Source organism: Helobdella robusta (assembly GCF_000326865.2).
Source record: "Helobdella robusta unplaced genomic scaffold HELROscaffold_82, whole genome shotgun sequence".
Classification (NCBI taxonomy): domain Eukaryota; kingdom Metazoa; phylum Annelida; class Clitellata; order Rhynchobdellida; family Glossiphoniidae; genus Helobdella; species Helobdella robusta.
The window spans coordinates 375,022-392,983 of NW_008705476.1; the positions used below are offsets into that span (position 1 = coordinate 375,022).

Genomic DNA, 17,962 nt, shown 5'->3' on the forward strand with positions numbered 1-17,962 from the left:
TTGGAGAAAATAATGAGAACAATTTTTGAAAATAAATTTGAATGAAATCGCTTAAATAAAACCTACCAGTAGCAGCAGCATTATTGAAGAATGCCAAGTTCCCACATATGTAAAATGTCACAACCCGTTTTTTGAAAATTACCTTCTTGCTGCTAGCAATAAAAAATTGATCATAAAACATCAAAATCGCTGGTAGGGATTGATAGAAATGAAAGAATGATTATCATATCAGGGTCTCGCCTCTAGACCTCCAAATCCTGTGGTTGCCTTTGACTCTTGAGACATACATCTAGGTTGGTTTCAGGTGGCCTTAAACACGATCACGTTAAACAAGTTAGTTTTGCTCTTCAATGGCTTCCGGTTTATCAAAGAGTTATTTTTAAGATATGTTACCGGTTTTTAAATGTATTAAGGGAGTTGTCCTTAAATATTTAACTGACAGAGCCATTCCTAGAACGGTCTGTTATTCGATTTCATAAAAGGCTGAAACACCATCCTTTCGTCCAAGCTTGCCCGTGCTAATGTCCCTTTCTCTCCATTCATTGCATGGCTTTAATAAAGAGCTACACAATGTACTGCATTAATCGTTAGCGCCTCTGAGATCTTGCAAATACATTATTAATAATAATGATAATAATAATAATAATAATAATAATAATAATAATAATGATAATAATAATAATAATAATAATAATACAATAGTAATAATAATAATAATAATACAATAATAATAATAATAATCTTACAGCAGGTTTCAATCAAAATTATGATTCTTGAGTAACAGCGTTTCTGAAATGTATATTTATCTTAAAATGTCAAGCCTGTAGTTTAAGCAGAACAATATTTGCGCACAACTGGGAAGTAATCTTAGTCTTATAACGTAACAGTGAGAGGTTTAAATTGACTGTGAATAATTTGTAACTAAATAACTAAATAACTTAACTATGAGTAAATGAAGTTTTGAGATTTGTTAATAGTAGTAGTGGTGCGGCTGTGGCTGTAGTGGCTGTGGCCGTGGTATCAAAAAAATATTGATTGAGGTCGGCTTTGTAGCGAATACTATATATGAAAACATAATATTCGGAATTGTGAACAGATAAGGTGTTGATAATAAAGTTGAAAGACATAAAAACTAAAACGTAATAATCTGATTTGATCACAGATCTGATAACTCTGATCGAACTCAACAAAATATGTATGAAGGAAAATATCCCACGTGAAATTATATATATATGTATATATATATATATATATATTATTTTGGTTAAGACTATCGTATTAAAAAATACCATATAACATTATACGTCATTCAAAAATCAATCGAAGTAATGAGCAGAACAATGAGAAACAAAGGTCTGCTTGTAAAAGCCTGAAGGGACGAACAGAAAGAATTTAGCCTATTTTGTATGTAGTAATAATATTTCTATGACAAAATTTAGTAACGATGTATTAATGTATATGTATTTTTGGTAAAATAATAATTAAAATAAAATTTAGCAAAAATCATTTATCATTAACTTTCTTTCGTTTTTGTACAAATTTATTCAGACACAGATTATGATATGGTTAATTTTTTATAACTTTTTAAAGATACAGAATCACAATAAGAAGTCGTAGCATATGGTGAAAGAAAAGTGTAGAAGAAGGTAGCCATTTGGACATATATCATAGAGTGAAACATGCTGAGACTTTCAAAAAAAGCCACCTTATCAGCGACTGATATTAAGCAGGCAAATAAGGTGAAGATGATAATATTTATTTATTCATTTATTTATTTGTTTAATTATATATTAATTAATTAATTTATTTATTTAAATATTTATTTATTTATTTATTTATTATTTATTTATTTATTACAAAATTTAAACTTTGAGCATTTTCTTCAGCTGTATTAACGGTGATTGATGCAGAACTCTGCAGTTAACTCATATCTATTTTAACGTTAAATGCTTTCTCAAGCCATACAAAGAAACACCTCGTAGATTCAACCATAGAAAAAATGATATTTTGAACGAAGGAAACAACAATGCTAACAACAACTACTACAAGCACAACAACACTGCCAACAATACTAGCCTCAACAACAACACCGAAAACAAAAGATTCAATTATATAAAAGATTTCACCAGCAAAAAGCACAAAATCTCATCATATAGTCAAAACAAAATTGACGAGGTTTACAGCGACGGCGACAACTACCACAACAACTTCAGCAACTACAACAACAACAACAATATCTTCATTAGCCACGACAGCAGTGGAAGATATAATGACTGCTATGAGGAATTCTACTGCAGTTCTTTCTTACAACTACCATCTTCCATGGAACGCTGTAGTAGTAACTTCAGCAGCAGCAACCACAAAAATGATGATACATATCAAAATGATGATGATATAAATCAAACATATCTAACGACAAATACTTTCACTGCCAACAATACTAGCCTCAACAACAACACCGAAAACAAAAGATTCAATTATATAAAAGATTTCACCAGCAAAAAGCACAAAATCTCATCATATAGTCAAAACAAAATTGACGAGGTTTACAGCGACGGCGACAACTACCACAACAACTTCAGCAACTACAACAACAACAACAATATCTTCATTAGCCACGACAGCAGTGGAAGATATAATGACAGCGATGAGGAATTCTACTGCAGTTCTTTCTTACAACTACCATCTTCCATGGAACGCTGTAGTAGTAACTTCAGCAGCAGCAACCACAAAAATGATGATACATATCAAAATGATGATGATATAAATCAAACATATCTAACGACAAATACTTTCACGGATAAACGCCGCAGTAGTTACTTCAGCAGCAGCAACCACAAAAATGAGGATACATATCAAAGTGATGATGATGATGCATATCAAACTAATGATGATGTCAATCATAGTAATGATAGTATCAAACAAATTTATGGCCGGAAATTTACAACGCCCGCTGAATTTGAAATTTTGGGCTATGGAACTGTCAACACTTCAGATAAAAAATCAACAAAAAATAGCAAAAATAAAAACGTCAACAAAAAAAAAATGCAAATTATAGATTTTTTTTCAAAACTTAGAAGACGAATAAAAAGTAAACATAATGAAAACAACAAAAATAACAAAAACATCTATAAATACAACAGCAACAAAGACAACAGCAACAAGAACAACGCTACTTATTTCGAGAATAACAAAAATGAAGGTACGTACCGTAGCATTTTTTACACCAGTCTCGCTGTCCCAACACAGGAAGATAGTGAAAATGCAACATCTAGTCGTAGAATTCAACTTGACGCACCTAGCTACACAGACATTGAGACTGCCAACACAACCGTTGTAGAAGCCGCCAAAAAGATAAAAAGTAAACGCAAAAACAGGAACAACAACAGCAGCAGCATCAACAACAACAAAAAAGACAATATAAACAACAACAACTCATTTAGTTGCCCAGACTTTAAGAATGCCTACACGACTGTCGCAGAAAACGCCAAAACAACAAGAAGCAAACACAGAAACAACAATCGCAAAGGAAGTAAAAGTGTATCGAACATCATCGCGACTTTCAAAAGAGTGACAGATTACAGAAAAAGTGAAAACACCATAAACGACAACAACAACAACAACAACAACAACCTCAAGAACAACAAAAGCAACAGCAGCAACGATGAGAAAAGTAACAAAATTAATTTCTCTAAAAAGTTCAGACCTAAACAAAAGCACGGAGACACTTTAGTTTATCCAATTTATGATGATATCACTTTGAATAATGAAACGAAAAAAAAATGTTATAGTAATAATAATGACATTAACAACAACAACGACAACAACAACAACGACAACAGCAACAACAACAACAATAATAATAATAATGATGATTATGGTTATGATCATGTTGTTGACAGTCCTTATTTTATTATCGGTAAAAATGACAACAACGATAAGAATAATAATAACAGTGAGAGAATTTTTTCAAAAAATTTTCGCAATACTGAAGTATACGAAGACTTAAGTATTACTGATATAAATAATTATAATAATAATAATTGTAGTTATAATTTTAGAGATGGAATCTTTTCTGATGAGATTAGCGGTTACCCCGAAATAAAAAACTTAGAAATAAAATCAAAGAATTTAAAAATAAAAGCATTAACTGAAAAATTTGCCGCAGTATCAGTTACATCAACAACAGCAATATCAACAAAAACAACAACATCAAAACCAACAACAACATCAAAGTCATCAGAAACATCATCAACGACAACAACATCAACAACAACAACAACAGCAATTAAAACCACTAGTATTACTACCACTAATTCACCACAATCGTTACCACCACCAACAACAACAACATCAAAAATGAAACCGCCTGTAATGAGAGTGAAACCAACATTTCAAACAATAAAAGCAAAACAATCAACAACAACCGGAACGTTACCAACAGCAACAACAACAACATCGACAACAACAACAACGTCAACAAAAACTTCGATAGAAACTTCGTTTTTGTCGTCGCCAACAAAAACAGAATCTGAAACACAATCAACACAAAACTCATTCCTACCAACTCTTACATTAACTAAAATGAAACCGGTTACAACAGCAAAAAAACCAGCCATCAAAAAACTTCAAAAGCTTTCACCAACAACATCATTAACTGCCACAACAACATCATCAACAACACCTACGGCTTCAATTAGACCAACATCAAACACAGCATCAACAGTAAAGATGATATCTTTCGAAAAAAACATTACCTCTACTGCAACAGCGTTAAATATAACATCAACAAGAGTGCCATCACAGCCGTCTTCGTCAAAAGTATTAACCAAGAGAAGTACACATCAAACGAAAGACATGTTCAACAGTCAAAAACAGGGAGGTAGTCACATTATGTCCACAATATACAAAAAACTCAACATGATTAACAACAAAGACAATAGCATGGCAAAAAGACTCTGCAACGACATCACCTACATTTGCATAAACCATAACAACGATAATAACAATAGCAATGCAAACAGCAGCACGAAGTCTCAGAGAGCAAGTAGTTACATTGATGATGACAGCCCTTACAATAACAACCCGGCTGTAAATCTCAATTTCCAATCCAACAACATCCACAACAACAATGACGACAACTCCTTCAAAACAAACAACACCAAGTTCAGCAATTTCATCAACAACAACATTACTATCAAAGACAAGAAAAATGTTCATATTTATAGCTCATCGTACGCCAACAAAATGACTTTACTTGACAACAACAAAAGCAACAAGAACAACGACGACGACCTCAAAAAGAATATCCCAAGAATCGAACATCTCCTACAAGCTGATGTGACGAAACAGAAATTTTTCGTTATAACAAGACAGGATAGCAGACGAAAAGTTATTGAATAGAAACATCGCGCTAAATGGTGTTATTTGAAATATGACGTCACAAGAAAGTGATTCAGTGTTTTTTTTATTTTTTGATCTGAATTAACATGTAAATATTATTTTTTTTTGTTTCAAAAAAGAAATATTGAAATATGAGTTAGATAAAATTCATGACCTAGATATCCTTATTCAGTGTAAAGCCATAACTTTATGAGCTAATTCTACATTGCCATTCTCAATTTGATCCAAGCAACAATACTCAGTATATATGTAGTATAGGACTAGTAAAACAATGCACCAGCTGATTTAGACAACCTTGACGGAGGACCAAATGCCAAAGTTTTTTTTTTCCAGAATCGTTTCGACGGGCAGGTTAGTATTTCCTCAACGTCAAAATGTTTTACGTTGTTTTTTTTCACTGTTATCTGCCGGTTTAAGAACGCCTATCCTCATAAGGTCACCGACAAGTGATTCCTTTCTATTACTGAAATACGTTTCATTCTACACTTCAATTAATTTGTTCGTTAAAAACTGTTTTACTATTTTTATCATGTTTATTAAAAAGATAAATAAATATTCGTTTTGCGAGAATTTTATTAACGTTCGAAAGAATTTTAATGTTTTATATTACTATGCTAATAGGCTACGCCCATGATCGTTTTTTCAAAATGCCTAGAAACTGCAAATTGAGAAGAAGTTGATTTAAATAAGCTGATTATAATTTACATCTGTTAAATGCAAATAAGCAGATGCTAATTTGAAAGAGTCTGCGTTTCAAAATGATGCAGTCAACAATGATGTTCTACGCGCCAGTTCCAATCAGCAATTAAGCAACAGAGGGGAAGTTCGTGCGTTTTCAAAGGTGCTAACACACCAAGTTGATGAGCTTAACAAGACGTTTGTCAAGAAGTTTGATATGTAAAATTGGTCTCGTACAACTGTTCAGGTAGATGTTTTGTTGCAAAGTCTTCATTTCACTCTTCGCTGCTCTTTGGTCCCAATAGAGGTTTTTGATAACTCCCGTGTCTTTTCCATCACTGTCCAAATTTTCCAATATTTCCATAAGCATGATCCACGTGGCAACATGGAACGTTAGAACGTTGTACCAGACTGGAAAGCTTGAAAATGTAAAACAAGAAATGAAAAGAATGAATCTCAGCATTCTAGGTTTGAGTAAAACTCTTCGGAAGAAATCAAGTGTCATTGCATTTGAAGAAGGCGAAAATCATTTGATTACTCGGTAACCATGGTAACGTATTTTAACTTACAAAAGATACATCACTGAAATTTTAAAAATAATTCGATAGAAATAATGGCTGACGTGAGAGCTTATGTATGTTTGAAATTTTCAATCTATTTGCTAATTTAACTTTTACTACTATTTTATAACTAGGGTACGACGATAAAATTTATAATAAATAAATAAATATAGTTTATAATAATATAATGCTAACTAATTGGATAATTAATTGAAGTATTTTACTGAATATTATATATATAATCATATATTTTATTTATCAAATTGATGCTTAACAACACTTGAGCAACACTTAATTCTGTTAAATTAAAATTAATGGAACAATTTTAATTTTAAGTACGGTGAAGTTTATTGGTTTTCACACAACACACACTTGACACTTCTATTTCGCCATTTTTCTAAAATTTTCCTAAGAATTTTTGTCAGGTTTGAATAAAAGTTAGTACTTATTACTTTTTAATAAGTTATTTATATGTTATAAATAATTAATACTATATTATCTATAGCTATAATTTGTTGTAAGTTTAGATTTCTGAAGTTACAACAACACTATTAAACAGAAGCACACATTTTTTTATGCATAAATTAAAAATTACGCATTACAAAATACATTGCACTACAAGTAAAAGATTAGAAGTAATAATTTTAAAATTATATGCCATTATTATTATAATAAATAATGAATTATAAACATGTAATAAGCTGTAATCTTTATTTTATCCTACTTTACAAATACGCTTATTGATCAGTATTAATGATGAAAAATTTCATAGAGAATGGCTGATGAAAAAGTTTCTACCATTAATCCTTCTAATGCCAGCAAAAAACCTCAACCTGCTGGGGGTAGCAGTAACAACAACACTGGAAACATTTCCAGTCATGCTTTCAGGAATGTCAATATCATGAATGATCTAACCTGTAACGTAGTAACCAACACTAACATCAACTTCGCAACTGGCGCGGACAACTTTATAGCCAATGCAGGCAACTACATTATAACCAACACAAATAACGATTTTGTAAGCAGTGGAGGCAACTATAATATAACTAACACAAGCAACAGCTTTGTAGCGGGTACAGGCATTAGGGGCAACTACGGTGTAACCTACAACAACAACAACAACTATGTAGCAGGTAGAAACAACAACAATGCTTTAACCAACAAGCCAGTGAAATCAAACAACGTTGCCAAGAGAGGTAACAATGAAATGAGAAAGAATTGTCAAGCATTAATGCAAGAAGCCATGCTGGATATGTCTGGCATCAAAAGTGGAGTTTCTTTTGATAGCGAATCGACTGACCGTCGGAAAATTCTAATCGCTGAGAACCATTGCAATAATTGTCTAGTCATCAACAATAATGGCAGTAGCAACAACATTCTGGTTAAGGGCAACTATAGTAACAATAAAATAATAATTAATTATGTAATGAACAACCACAACAGCAGCAACGATGTCAACAACAGCATTCTGATTGGTCAGAACAACAGCAGTAGAGTTGTGCACATGAGAAATGATTTTGTCAAAAACTACCACCACACTCGCGGGGATAATGTCATTATTGACGACGATGACGGTGATGACATCATCGTTTCCAACAACAACAGCATCACCAGCATGGTCATCACCACCAACAACAACCACAACAAAAACATCATCATAGCCAGCAACAACTGCAATGATAGCCTGTTCGTCAACAACAACAACAGCATAAATGACGTCACCATCGTGAAAAACAACAGCAATAACCAAACTGTCATCACTAACAGTAGCAGCAACAACAACATTCTCATCACCAACAACTACTGCAACAATAACATCGTTATCAACACGAATAACAGCAACAACAAAATTGCTTTCATTGACAACAATGCCAACAACTGTATCCTTGTTAATAGCGTGGATGCATAATATTGACAACAACAATCACATCAACTACACTGGCATAACCAACAATAATATCATCATCAACAAAAAATATGAACAACAACAAAATAGCGACATACAATTTGAGAATGATGGATAACAAAAGCTAATGACTTCTGATTTTAAAATTTAATTTTTATCAATTTCTCAACTTGATTTAAGGGTAATCAATATATAATTGTTATATAGATATATAGATATATATAATATAGATGATAACTAATGTACATTAGCATATATGTGAATATTATGATATAATTATATTAGAATGTTTCATCATAGGTAGCCAAACGGCAACCCCGATCTCTGGGAAAATGCCGTCTAAACGTGTGTTGTTGTTGTTCTATATTATAGAATGTAATTCAAACATTATTATTTTTCATGTATTTTATGATAATGATATGTTGTCATTAATATTTATATTATTATTTTTTTTTTTGTTTTTCATAATTTAACACAAATTCAGTCTTTTTTAAGTGAAATTTCGAATTTAAATGATAAAAGAGATTGTTTAATATTGGGTTTTATCTAGTGATTAAAAATTTCATTAAAAAAAACTTTCTTGTAAAATTTTCGTCTGAACCAGGGGTGGGCAAACGTTTTGCTGTGAGGGCCGCATTGAGAACTATTTTACTCTTGAAGGGCCGCATATATACTTAAATAGCAAATTTTTCAACCAGGGGATAATTTTTTTAAGATTTGTGGCTCCTTTTTTTGGTCATAATGTCTGGCTGACGACCTTCAAACCTTCAAGGCATCGTGGGCCGTCGTTTGCCCACCCCTGGTCTAAACTTTTGGAAAGTTTAATTGACCTTATACACCTTTAAAACTTTTTCAATGTTTAAAGCTCAAACAAAAGTAATAAAAACATATTTATTGCGAAAATCAGTTAAAATTATATAAAATAATTTATCGGTATTAATAAGAATAATAGTAATAATAATGATGATGCATTTTATAGTGGTAATAATGGTCGTAAAGTGTATTATGTTGGTTGAACTTTTAAAAATATTAACAATAATAAATATAATAATGATAGGAATAATAAGAATAATAATAATAAATAAATGTATCTATCCCATGCAATTCTTCACTATAACGCTGACTAGAGAATTTAAAGGTTAAACATGGTTTACTGAAAATTTATAATAACAGTTATAATAATTAATAATAATAAATAGTAATAATTAATAATAATAATAATTGTGATGAGTACATGAGTGATATAACACGAAATATGAAATAGTTATTTAGTAGTAACCTTTGCATTAGATAATGATTATTATTTAGCTTATAGCAATAAATTATTTTATATCAAATTATAATTAGTGTGTATGTGTGTGTGTGTGTCTGTGTGTGTGTTGGGCTGAATTTAAAAGTAGGGGTATTGAGGCCCGGGGCAAGGAAGAAGATACAATTTCTAATTATTCTAATTATTCTCTAATCAGTCTCTAATTATTTAGTGGGGATCTGTGATTATTTATGAATACCTTAGAATATTAAACTGTGGCTCACAGTTTGTGTTTAATTTGTCATCTAAACCAGTCCGATTCTAAATTCGGCCATGTATGTGCGTGTGTGTGTGAGTGTGTGTGTGTGCGTGTGTGTGATAGTAGTTATTATAAGCATGGAGATTGTTAACATAATGAATTTGTCTGCTGATGATTATTATTATAAATAAATGAATAAATAAATATTATTAGGATTATTAATACAAATAATAATATAAATAAATACAGATATAATATCATTCTGTTGAGTTGTTTCAAATCGTAAGAGTCGATAATTTCTCGTTTCCTTGTACACAAAAGCCACCATACACATTTATTAATTCAAGTACTACAGATTATATACATAATAAATTTATATTATTATTACAATATTGTAATTAATGTTGTAACTATCATACATTATGATTCGGCTGATAGAGATGTGATGATGATGAAATTGTGTTAGATTGTATCTGGGAAACAAACATAAGAGCGAACGAGAAAACAGTATATTTTTATTATTTTTGTTATTATTATTATTGCTAATTTTTTTATTATTATTATTATTGTTGTTGTTCATATTCCTGTTCATTTTTTGTTCTCGTTGATTGGAAATTTGTTATTCTTACTACTGCTAATGTATTTATTATTATTATTGTTATTATTATTATTATTGTTATTATTATTATTAGAGTGATCATCATCGTTATCATTGTTGTCGTTGTTATATTTATCTTCGTCGTCGTCCGTTGTTGTTGTTGTTGTCGTTGTCGATGTTGTTGTTAGTCGCCAGTGGGTACTTTTGTACTTAAATTTTTTTCTCAGCTGATCGACAGTATCAGCGAGTAACTTGCCCTCGGTTACTTTCTTCAAGTACCTGTGGTTGCAGAGTTTCAACTCTTTCTCAATTTTGAGTATGTGATCGATGTTGTAGTAGTTATTGATGTTGTTGTTGTTTGTAAAATTGTTGTTGATGTTGTTGTTGTTGATGTTGTTGTTGTTGATGTTGTCAGTACAGCCAGCTCGCTCATTTTCATCATCGTCGCTGTTTTCTGTGTTACGTTGTTGTTGTTGTTGATGATGATTATGATGATTTTGGTGTTCTTGTTGTTGTTGTTGTTGTTGATTATGATTATGATGTTGTTGATGATGATGATGATGATGGGATGAGTAGTTGCTGATGTCACGTGTATCCTGAATCATCCCATTCCTTCCGCCCTTCCTTGTATTCCTAGTTGTGATCCGCCTATATTGAGACGTACAATCATCATCGTCGTCATCATCACCATCATTACCACCGTCATCATCATTTTTGTTGTTGTTGCTGTTGTTGGAGTTTTGGTGGCATATACTTTCTGAAATTTGAAGTTTTGCGTGGCAACCAGCCTCTCCCTTCGTCTCACATACACATCTGTATCTCTTTTTCACTGGTTCACTGCTCGATTTTGATTGGTGGTCACTTATCTCACGTGACCATGATGTCCACGATGACGACGACGACGATGATGATGATGATGATGATGACGATGACGATGGTGGTTCTGGAATGTGAGCAAATTTTATGATTCGTCATACATTCTTTCGTTCTAATATGTCCATGTGTAATGATATTTTTAAACACACCAATGAAAATATAAATTTTAACAGAAGCATAAACAGCAACAACAGCAACAATAGTAATCACAACAACATCTACCACAGTCGATAAATGCCCACCAACAATACAACCTTATACTAAACGAATACTCCGGTGAATCAAAGTACGAGAATTGAACTGACCTGAGGTGCAGTTCTGTACTAGACACTTCCTAGTGACGAAGTTATTCATGTTGGGGCACTTCATAGCCCCGCTGAGGTCTGCCGTGGTCTTCAGGGCGTTGATATCGTGCAGGCAGATGCACATTCGCATCTGTACACCTTCGCCGCAAGTTGCCGAACACTCTGTCCACTCGCTCCAGCCGTACCAGAGTTTTTCTTTGTGTGTGTGTGTGTGTTTGTGTGTGTACGTGTGTGTATTTGCGTGTGTGTGTGTGTTTGTGTGTTTTAAAAATTCGAAAACGCATTTTGAATTAATAATAAGGTTTTTTTATTAAATTTAAAATTAAACTAAAAATCAAAAACACTTCAATGAAATTATATTCGCCGAAAAAAATTCATACTCAAATTTTTATGGACAGGACATGAACCGACGAATGGATTGAGTGAAGGAATGCACTGCATTAATTCATCGCTCCATGCACAGAACGGATCTTGAACTGACCTACACAAACTTAATTGGGTCAAGAGTTTTATTACTCTCATCATTTATATTTCATTATTATCATTACAAACATCAAATTATTTCTAAAGATGCCAACAACTAAAGCACCCAAATCAACGCATCACACACAGTGCATGTCCTTGATTGGCGAGGAACTCTGTGCGATCGAATCAGGCTGCTGCTACAGAATCGCCAGGCACTTTAACCATTAAGCTACCGCGCCGCCCATTATTATTATTATTATTATTATTATTATTATAGTTATTATTATTGTTATTATTAAATTGACCAAATTGCTGAAGATCACCTCTGGTCTGGACATCAAACCGCAGCAAAAACTTAAAATATTCCGCTACTTTATTCCAACACAAATTCAATTCGAGCATCGTTACTACAATTTCTCGCTAGCATGGTTATAGTCCGACTTAGATAACCCGATCATAGGTGAAGTCAAGGATTGGCTCGCAATGCTAATCAGTGGATGTGTACTGCATACGCTCTCAATACCAAAGAAACTCAGGGGTAATAATGTTATGTTACTAAGAGACACGGCAGGAAAAAACAAAAAATAGAAGTTCACAGCTATTTAAAGGACAGCAATAATGAGGAAATCCAATGCTTATGGTGCAAAACCTCTTCAAACTTCTTCAAGTCGGACAGTTCTCTGACAGAAACAGGTTCATTAAAGCAGTCCCTCAAACTTCTGAATGAGACCCGAATAAAGTCACGTCTCAACCATTCACATCATGGGAATTCAGCCTTAAAGTATAGTGCTCAAGTCAATTGGCGAACTCATTACTCCAGCATAAATAACATGTTGGTCGGAAACTATTGACAACATGTCCGAAGTGCTCTACAGATTTGCGAGGAAGAACATAATTCAACAACTGCCCACTAATTCAAATTTTTTTAAATGGGGCAAAGCCAAAACTCCCTTGTGCCCACTGTGTAATGTTTGCCAAACAAATAAGCATGTAGTGTCAAAACACGGTTCAGCATCGGCTCTGAAGAGATACAACACAGACAGATATAATAAAGTACTGGCGCTGATGATAAAGGAGTTGAGGTTACTGGCTCTAAGCAAATGACTACTGTTAATTTGCGGATTTGGAAATGAAAGGCATCCGTCCAATGTCGTGCCTATTCACGTCCCGACATTGCCACTTTGGGGGCGACAACATTAAGGTGCTGGACCAGACGATATGCCCTGAAACTAATCTACTTCCATCAAAACAATACAAACGACAAAAATATCTAAATTTGAATTCGTATCTAAATAATGAATATATCCACTGTTCTACAATAACTTACACGTTCGAATTGTCGCCAATCGGTTTCTACAATAATTTTAATTTATCGCTATTTAAATTTTCATGGCCAATTTCTTTTAACTTTAAACTAATAAACAGTGCTATAAGCTCGTCATACGCAATTTACTGTAACAGAAACATTGCCGAATGCTATTTAAATATAACTCTCGCGCCCATACATTTGTCATTGACAATGAGGATGGGTGAATCGTACATTTGAATTTATTGGATTATTTTACTCTATTTTATTTATTTATTTTTGAAACATTTTATTACAATTTATTCTCATTATTTGATTTTGGCTTACAAGAAATAAAAGACTTTTTGTTACTATTAATTGTACCAACATAAAGTAATGAATATTTTAAAAAAAATACAGATTCGCGATTACTCTTCAAGCAAGTACTCTTCAAAAAATACCTCTCGGTTTGGAATCTGTGGCATCTTTGTTTCGGTATTTGGTAAAGTCTGTCAGCAGTTGCCAGTACCAGCATATTCTGGTCGATGCAACGATGATTAGAAATTGATCAAAGTGAATTAATTGAATAAAATGTAGATTAACAAACAAATTAATTTATTCATTTCATTAAATTTTTTTCTGTATTTTTATTGTGACTGTCCTTATAATTTTTTGTTTCACACATACAGACAGACACACACACACAATTGATGAAATAAACACATTTTAAAATCTACAAATATCATTACTATTTTATTTTAATTATTTTATTTATATTATTAAAAGGCAATGTAATTAAATTATTAGGACTAATAAATACTACCGTAACCAAATTAAGACGGAGAAATGTGATTGGCTGTGGCTCGTCCAATGGAAGGACTTGTACCACTTCCAACAAGCACGACATCCTATCATCAACAATACCCCCACCACTTCTACTACTACTACTACTACTACTACTACCACCCATAAACAAATCTTTATAATGATGCTGACGATGATGTTTCAGATGATGTTGTTGATGATAATGATGTTGGTGGTCGGCGTTTTTGTGGCTGAAGTGTCTGTCGCTGATATTATCAGTAGTAGTAGTATTAGTAGCGTCGTCGTTGTTGCTGCTTTTCGGTATAAGACTGTATTTTTTCAACAATCCTTCAATTGTTGTGATGTACATTAGTGTCAGGATGGTGGTGTTGTTTCTGAAAGAAGTTGCAAGAGATTCTACGACTATGTGGTGGAATCTGAATAGTAATGATTAAGACGTGTGTGTGTGTGTGTGTGTGTGTGTGTGTGTGTGTGTGTGTGTGTGTGTGTGTGTGATAGATAGATAGAGTGAGAGATAGAGAGAAAGAGAGAAAGAGAGAAAGAGAGAGAAAGAGAGAGAAAAAGAGAGAGAAAGAAAGAGGAGTATTCCTCAATAATGGCCAATTGTAATTTACTCACCTCTCATTGGCCACTTCAATAATTGGGTCATGCTGTCGCGACCTAATTATTCCACTGGCCAATTGGAAGCTGTGGGCTTGTTGGGCGTATGCATAATTTAATGTTGGGTCAGGGTCTTTAGAACACTGTGGTTAATTAATTTTAATCAGTCAACCAACCAATCAATCAATCAACCAACCAATCAATAACCAATCTATCAATCAATCAACTAATCAATTATAAACTAATTAAATAATCAACCCTTCTGGCAAATTCAGTATCGGCTTCATGCCATTGGTTGTTCTTACTGAATTTATGGGGACCTAGGATTTTTTTTAATTGAAAAAATAAATTATTTTAAAATTAATATAAAATAAAATATTAGTAAGTTAAATAAAATGTAGTTAAAGGAGTGTAGTTAAATTAAGTGAATTTTCCGTGATAACATTACAAATGTGTTAAAATTGAAAACTTATAAAATTGTTATCAATGTTTTTTCATTTTTACAGTGTGTCGCAGTGTTGCCAATCGAATTAAAACATCATTATGTTATGAGTGAATGATTATACAGCACGAAACGCAACAAAACTCAAACCAGCAAAACTGAAAATTGAGAAAATATTTCATCATTCTATCGTTATTAAGTGTAGGACTTTGAAAATTGTGAAACATTCCTAACTTGCCTAGCTGACAATTTGACATTATAAAAGCTGTATGAATTTCACACCAAAACACACCACACCACACCACGAATATGTACACAAACACACACCACATACACACACACCACACACACACACACACACACACACACAAATACACACACACAAATACACACACACATCATTTTCGTCATCACCATCATTTTTAACACCACCATCAACCTCTTCCTCATCAACGTCGTCGTCATTGTCTTTATCATTATCATTATTATTATTATAATTATTATTATTAATATTATTATTGTTGTTATCTGACCTTGAAGTACCTCATTAATATCATCAAGGTGGAACTGGCAAACAGCTGATCCCGCTACTCCATTGCTAGTGGTGGTGATGATGATATGATGATGATGATGATGATGATGATTATGGTGATGCTGGAGATGATGGTTGTGATGATGATGATGACGTTAAAGATAATAATAATATTAACACCCTCACGCATACACACACACACGCACGCACACACAAACACACATAATCACACATAATCACACATATACCCAAACAACAATGCACAAACGCACATATACACATAAGCACACATACACACAAACAACAACACACACACATATACACAAACAACAACCAACAACAACGACACACAAACCCGGGTGTGGTAAAGACGCCAGTGAATAACTTGGTCACCAAATCGTAATCCACACCTTGTAGCTCATTATAATGAAATGATGACGTCTCACCGCCACTACTGCCAAACGGAGACAATTTACCGGAACAGTCTAGAAGGGCTTTGGAAAAAGTTACAAAGTTCTTCTGCAAGAATTCCGGTGTACCGCCTTTGTCTGACTGTTGTGGTGAGAGTGGTGTAGTTGGAGTGGTGTAGATGGAGTGGTGTAGTTGGAGAGGTGTAGTTGGAGTGGTGTAGTTGGAGTGGTGTAGTTGGAGTGGTGTAGTTGGAGTGGTGTAGTTGGAGTGGTGTAGTTGGAGTGGTAATGGTAGTGCAGCTGTTGTGGTGATTGTGGTGTAGTTGTTATGGTAATGGTTCTTTGGTGGCGATACTGCTGTTGTTTATTATGTCGGTATATTATGATTTCATTTTATTTACAGATCGATATCTTCTTTAATCATATTTTAATGCAGTTTTTCATGTTCAGATTGATATGGCTGACATTGAAGTTGCAGTCAGTGGCCGAGCTTGAATGCGTGCGATTGCAAGTCCGCAAGGCGTTCGTTCACGCCTTCTTCCAATTGGCTGGATATATTTTCGTTGAGGAATTCTCATATTGAGAAAGATTTGTTGGATGAAACTAATGTTAATTTTTAGCGTGAATACTATTAAGAAAATTATACTAATAGCAACAATTTATATAGTAATAAAAACAGTAAGAAAAAAAAATCGACAACAACATTCGCAACAACAACGTCAGAAACAATAACAACAATAACAACAACATCAACAATAACAACATCACCAGCAGCAGCATCAACCACAACGATAACAACAACATCAACAATAGATATAGTCCATAATAGCACCATTAGGTTGCGTGCCTCTATTCAGGTCAAGTCATTTTGTAAATGGTTCAAATCTCGCCAGCTTCCTTCAGGTTTGTGTAGTAGAGTAATCTTAATAGTACTTTATAGCAGCCGTTAAGGTAATGCATGGGATTTTTACAACGGTATGCAGTCTTTGTAGTACAATTACTTATTTGTACGGTGTACTATGTGTTTGTGCTACACTGCATACTGTACAGATGTGCACTTTTATGTATTTCATTATGTATACTGTACAATGTACAATTTTATTGTTGCCTGGTTGCATTTTGTTGGCTGGTTAGTTTGGCTTAGGATCATGATGGATGCATGTTACTTTGTAGTTCCGCCAGTTGCTGATGTTAATTCTTCGCTTTCAGACTGGTGTTGGTATCCGTTCGTTTAATTTTTTTTTTAATTGAACTAAGGCAAAATTAAGGACTATTGTATTATAAAATGTTTTGTAAACAATTTTTAAAAACGTTTATAAAATGCGAGAATGAAGTTTTGGAACGTGGAATCAAATAAAACTTTAAATGAAGTTAAGCAAAAAAATTTGAAAACAGTTTAGAAGCAGATACAAATATTTCATATGAAATCTTTAGTTCGAAAATTTTTATTTCTAATAAAAAAATAGAGATTTATTGTTAAATTGGTTGTTAGCACGTTCGTCTGTTTGCTTCTGGGTTTGCTGGTTTGTTTGTTTAAGACTTTGTAGCTTTATTCGTTTTGAGTTTTTG

The 17,962-nt window shown here is 33.1% G+C and overlaps 3 protein-coding genes across 3 annotated transcripts; 2 read left to right on the forward strand and 1 right to left on the reverse strand.

The window, feature by feature from the left end:
• Positions 1-1,679: 1,679 nt before the first annotated feature.
• Positions 1,680-5,403, forward strand: HELRODRAFT_182227 (hypothetical protein; the record flags this gene model as incomplete). The annotated part of the gene is made up of 2 exons (XM_009032528.1): positions 1,680-1,739; positions 1,960-5,403. 2 exons carry the CDS (start codon positions 1,680-1,682, stop codon positions 5,401-5,403), a joined length of 3,504 nt encoding a protein of 1,167 aa, XP_009030776.1.
• A 2,013-nt stretch (positions 5,404-7,416) lies between these two features.
• Positions 7,417-8,550, forward strand: HELRODRAFT_182228 (hypothetical protein; the record flags this gene model as incomplete). The annotated part of the gene is made up of 1 exon (XM_009032529.1): positions 7,417-8,550. One exon carries the CDS (start codon positions 7,417-7,419, stop codon positions 8,548-8,550), a length of 1,134 nt encoding a protein of 377 aa, XP_009030777.1.
• A 2,093-nt stretch (positions 8,551-10,643) lies between these two features.
• Positions 10,644-16,971, reverse strand: HELRODRAFT_182229 (hypothetical protein; the record flags this gene model as incomplete). The annotated part of the gene is made up of 10 exons (XM_009032530.1): positions 10,644-11,107; positions 11,438-11,596; positions 11,835-12,029; positions 14,046-14,122; positions 14,757-14,825; positions 15,028-15,103; positions 15,985-16,049; positions 16,339-16,400; positions 16,537-16,693; positions 16,859-16,971. 10 exons carry the CDS (start codon positions 16,969-16,971, stop codon positions 10,644-10,646), a joined length of 1,437 nt encoding a protein of 478 aa, XP_009030778.1.
• Positions 16,972-17,962: the final 991 nt, after the last annotated feature.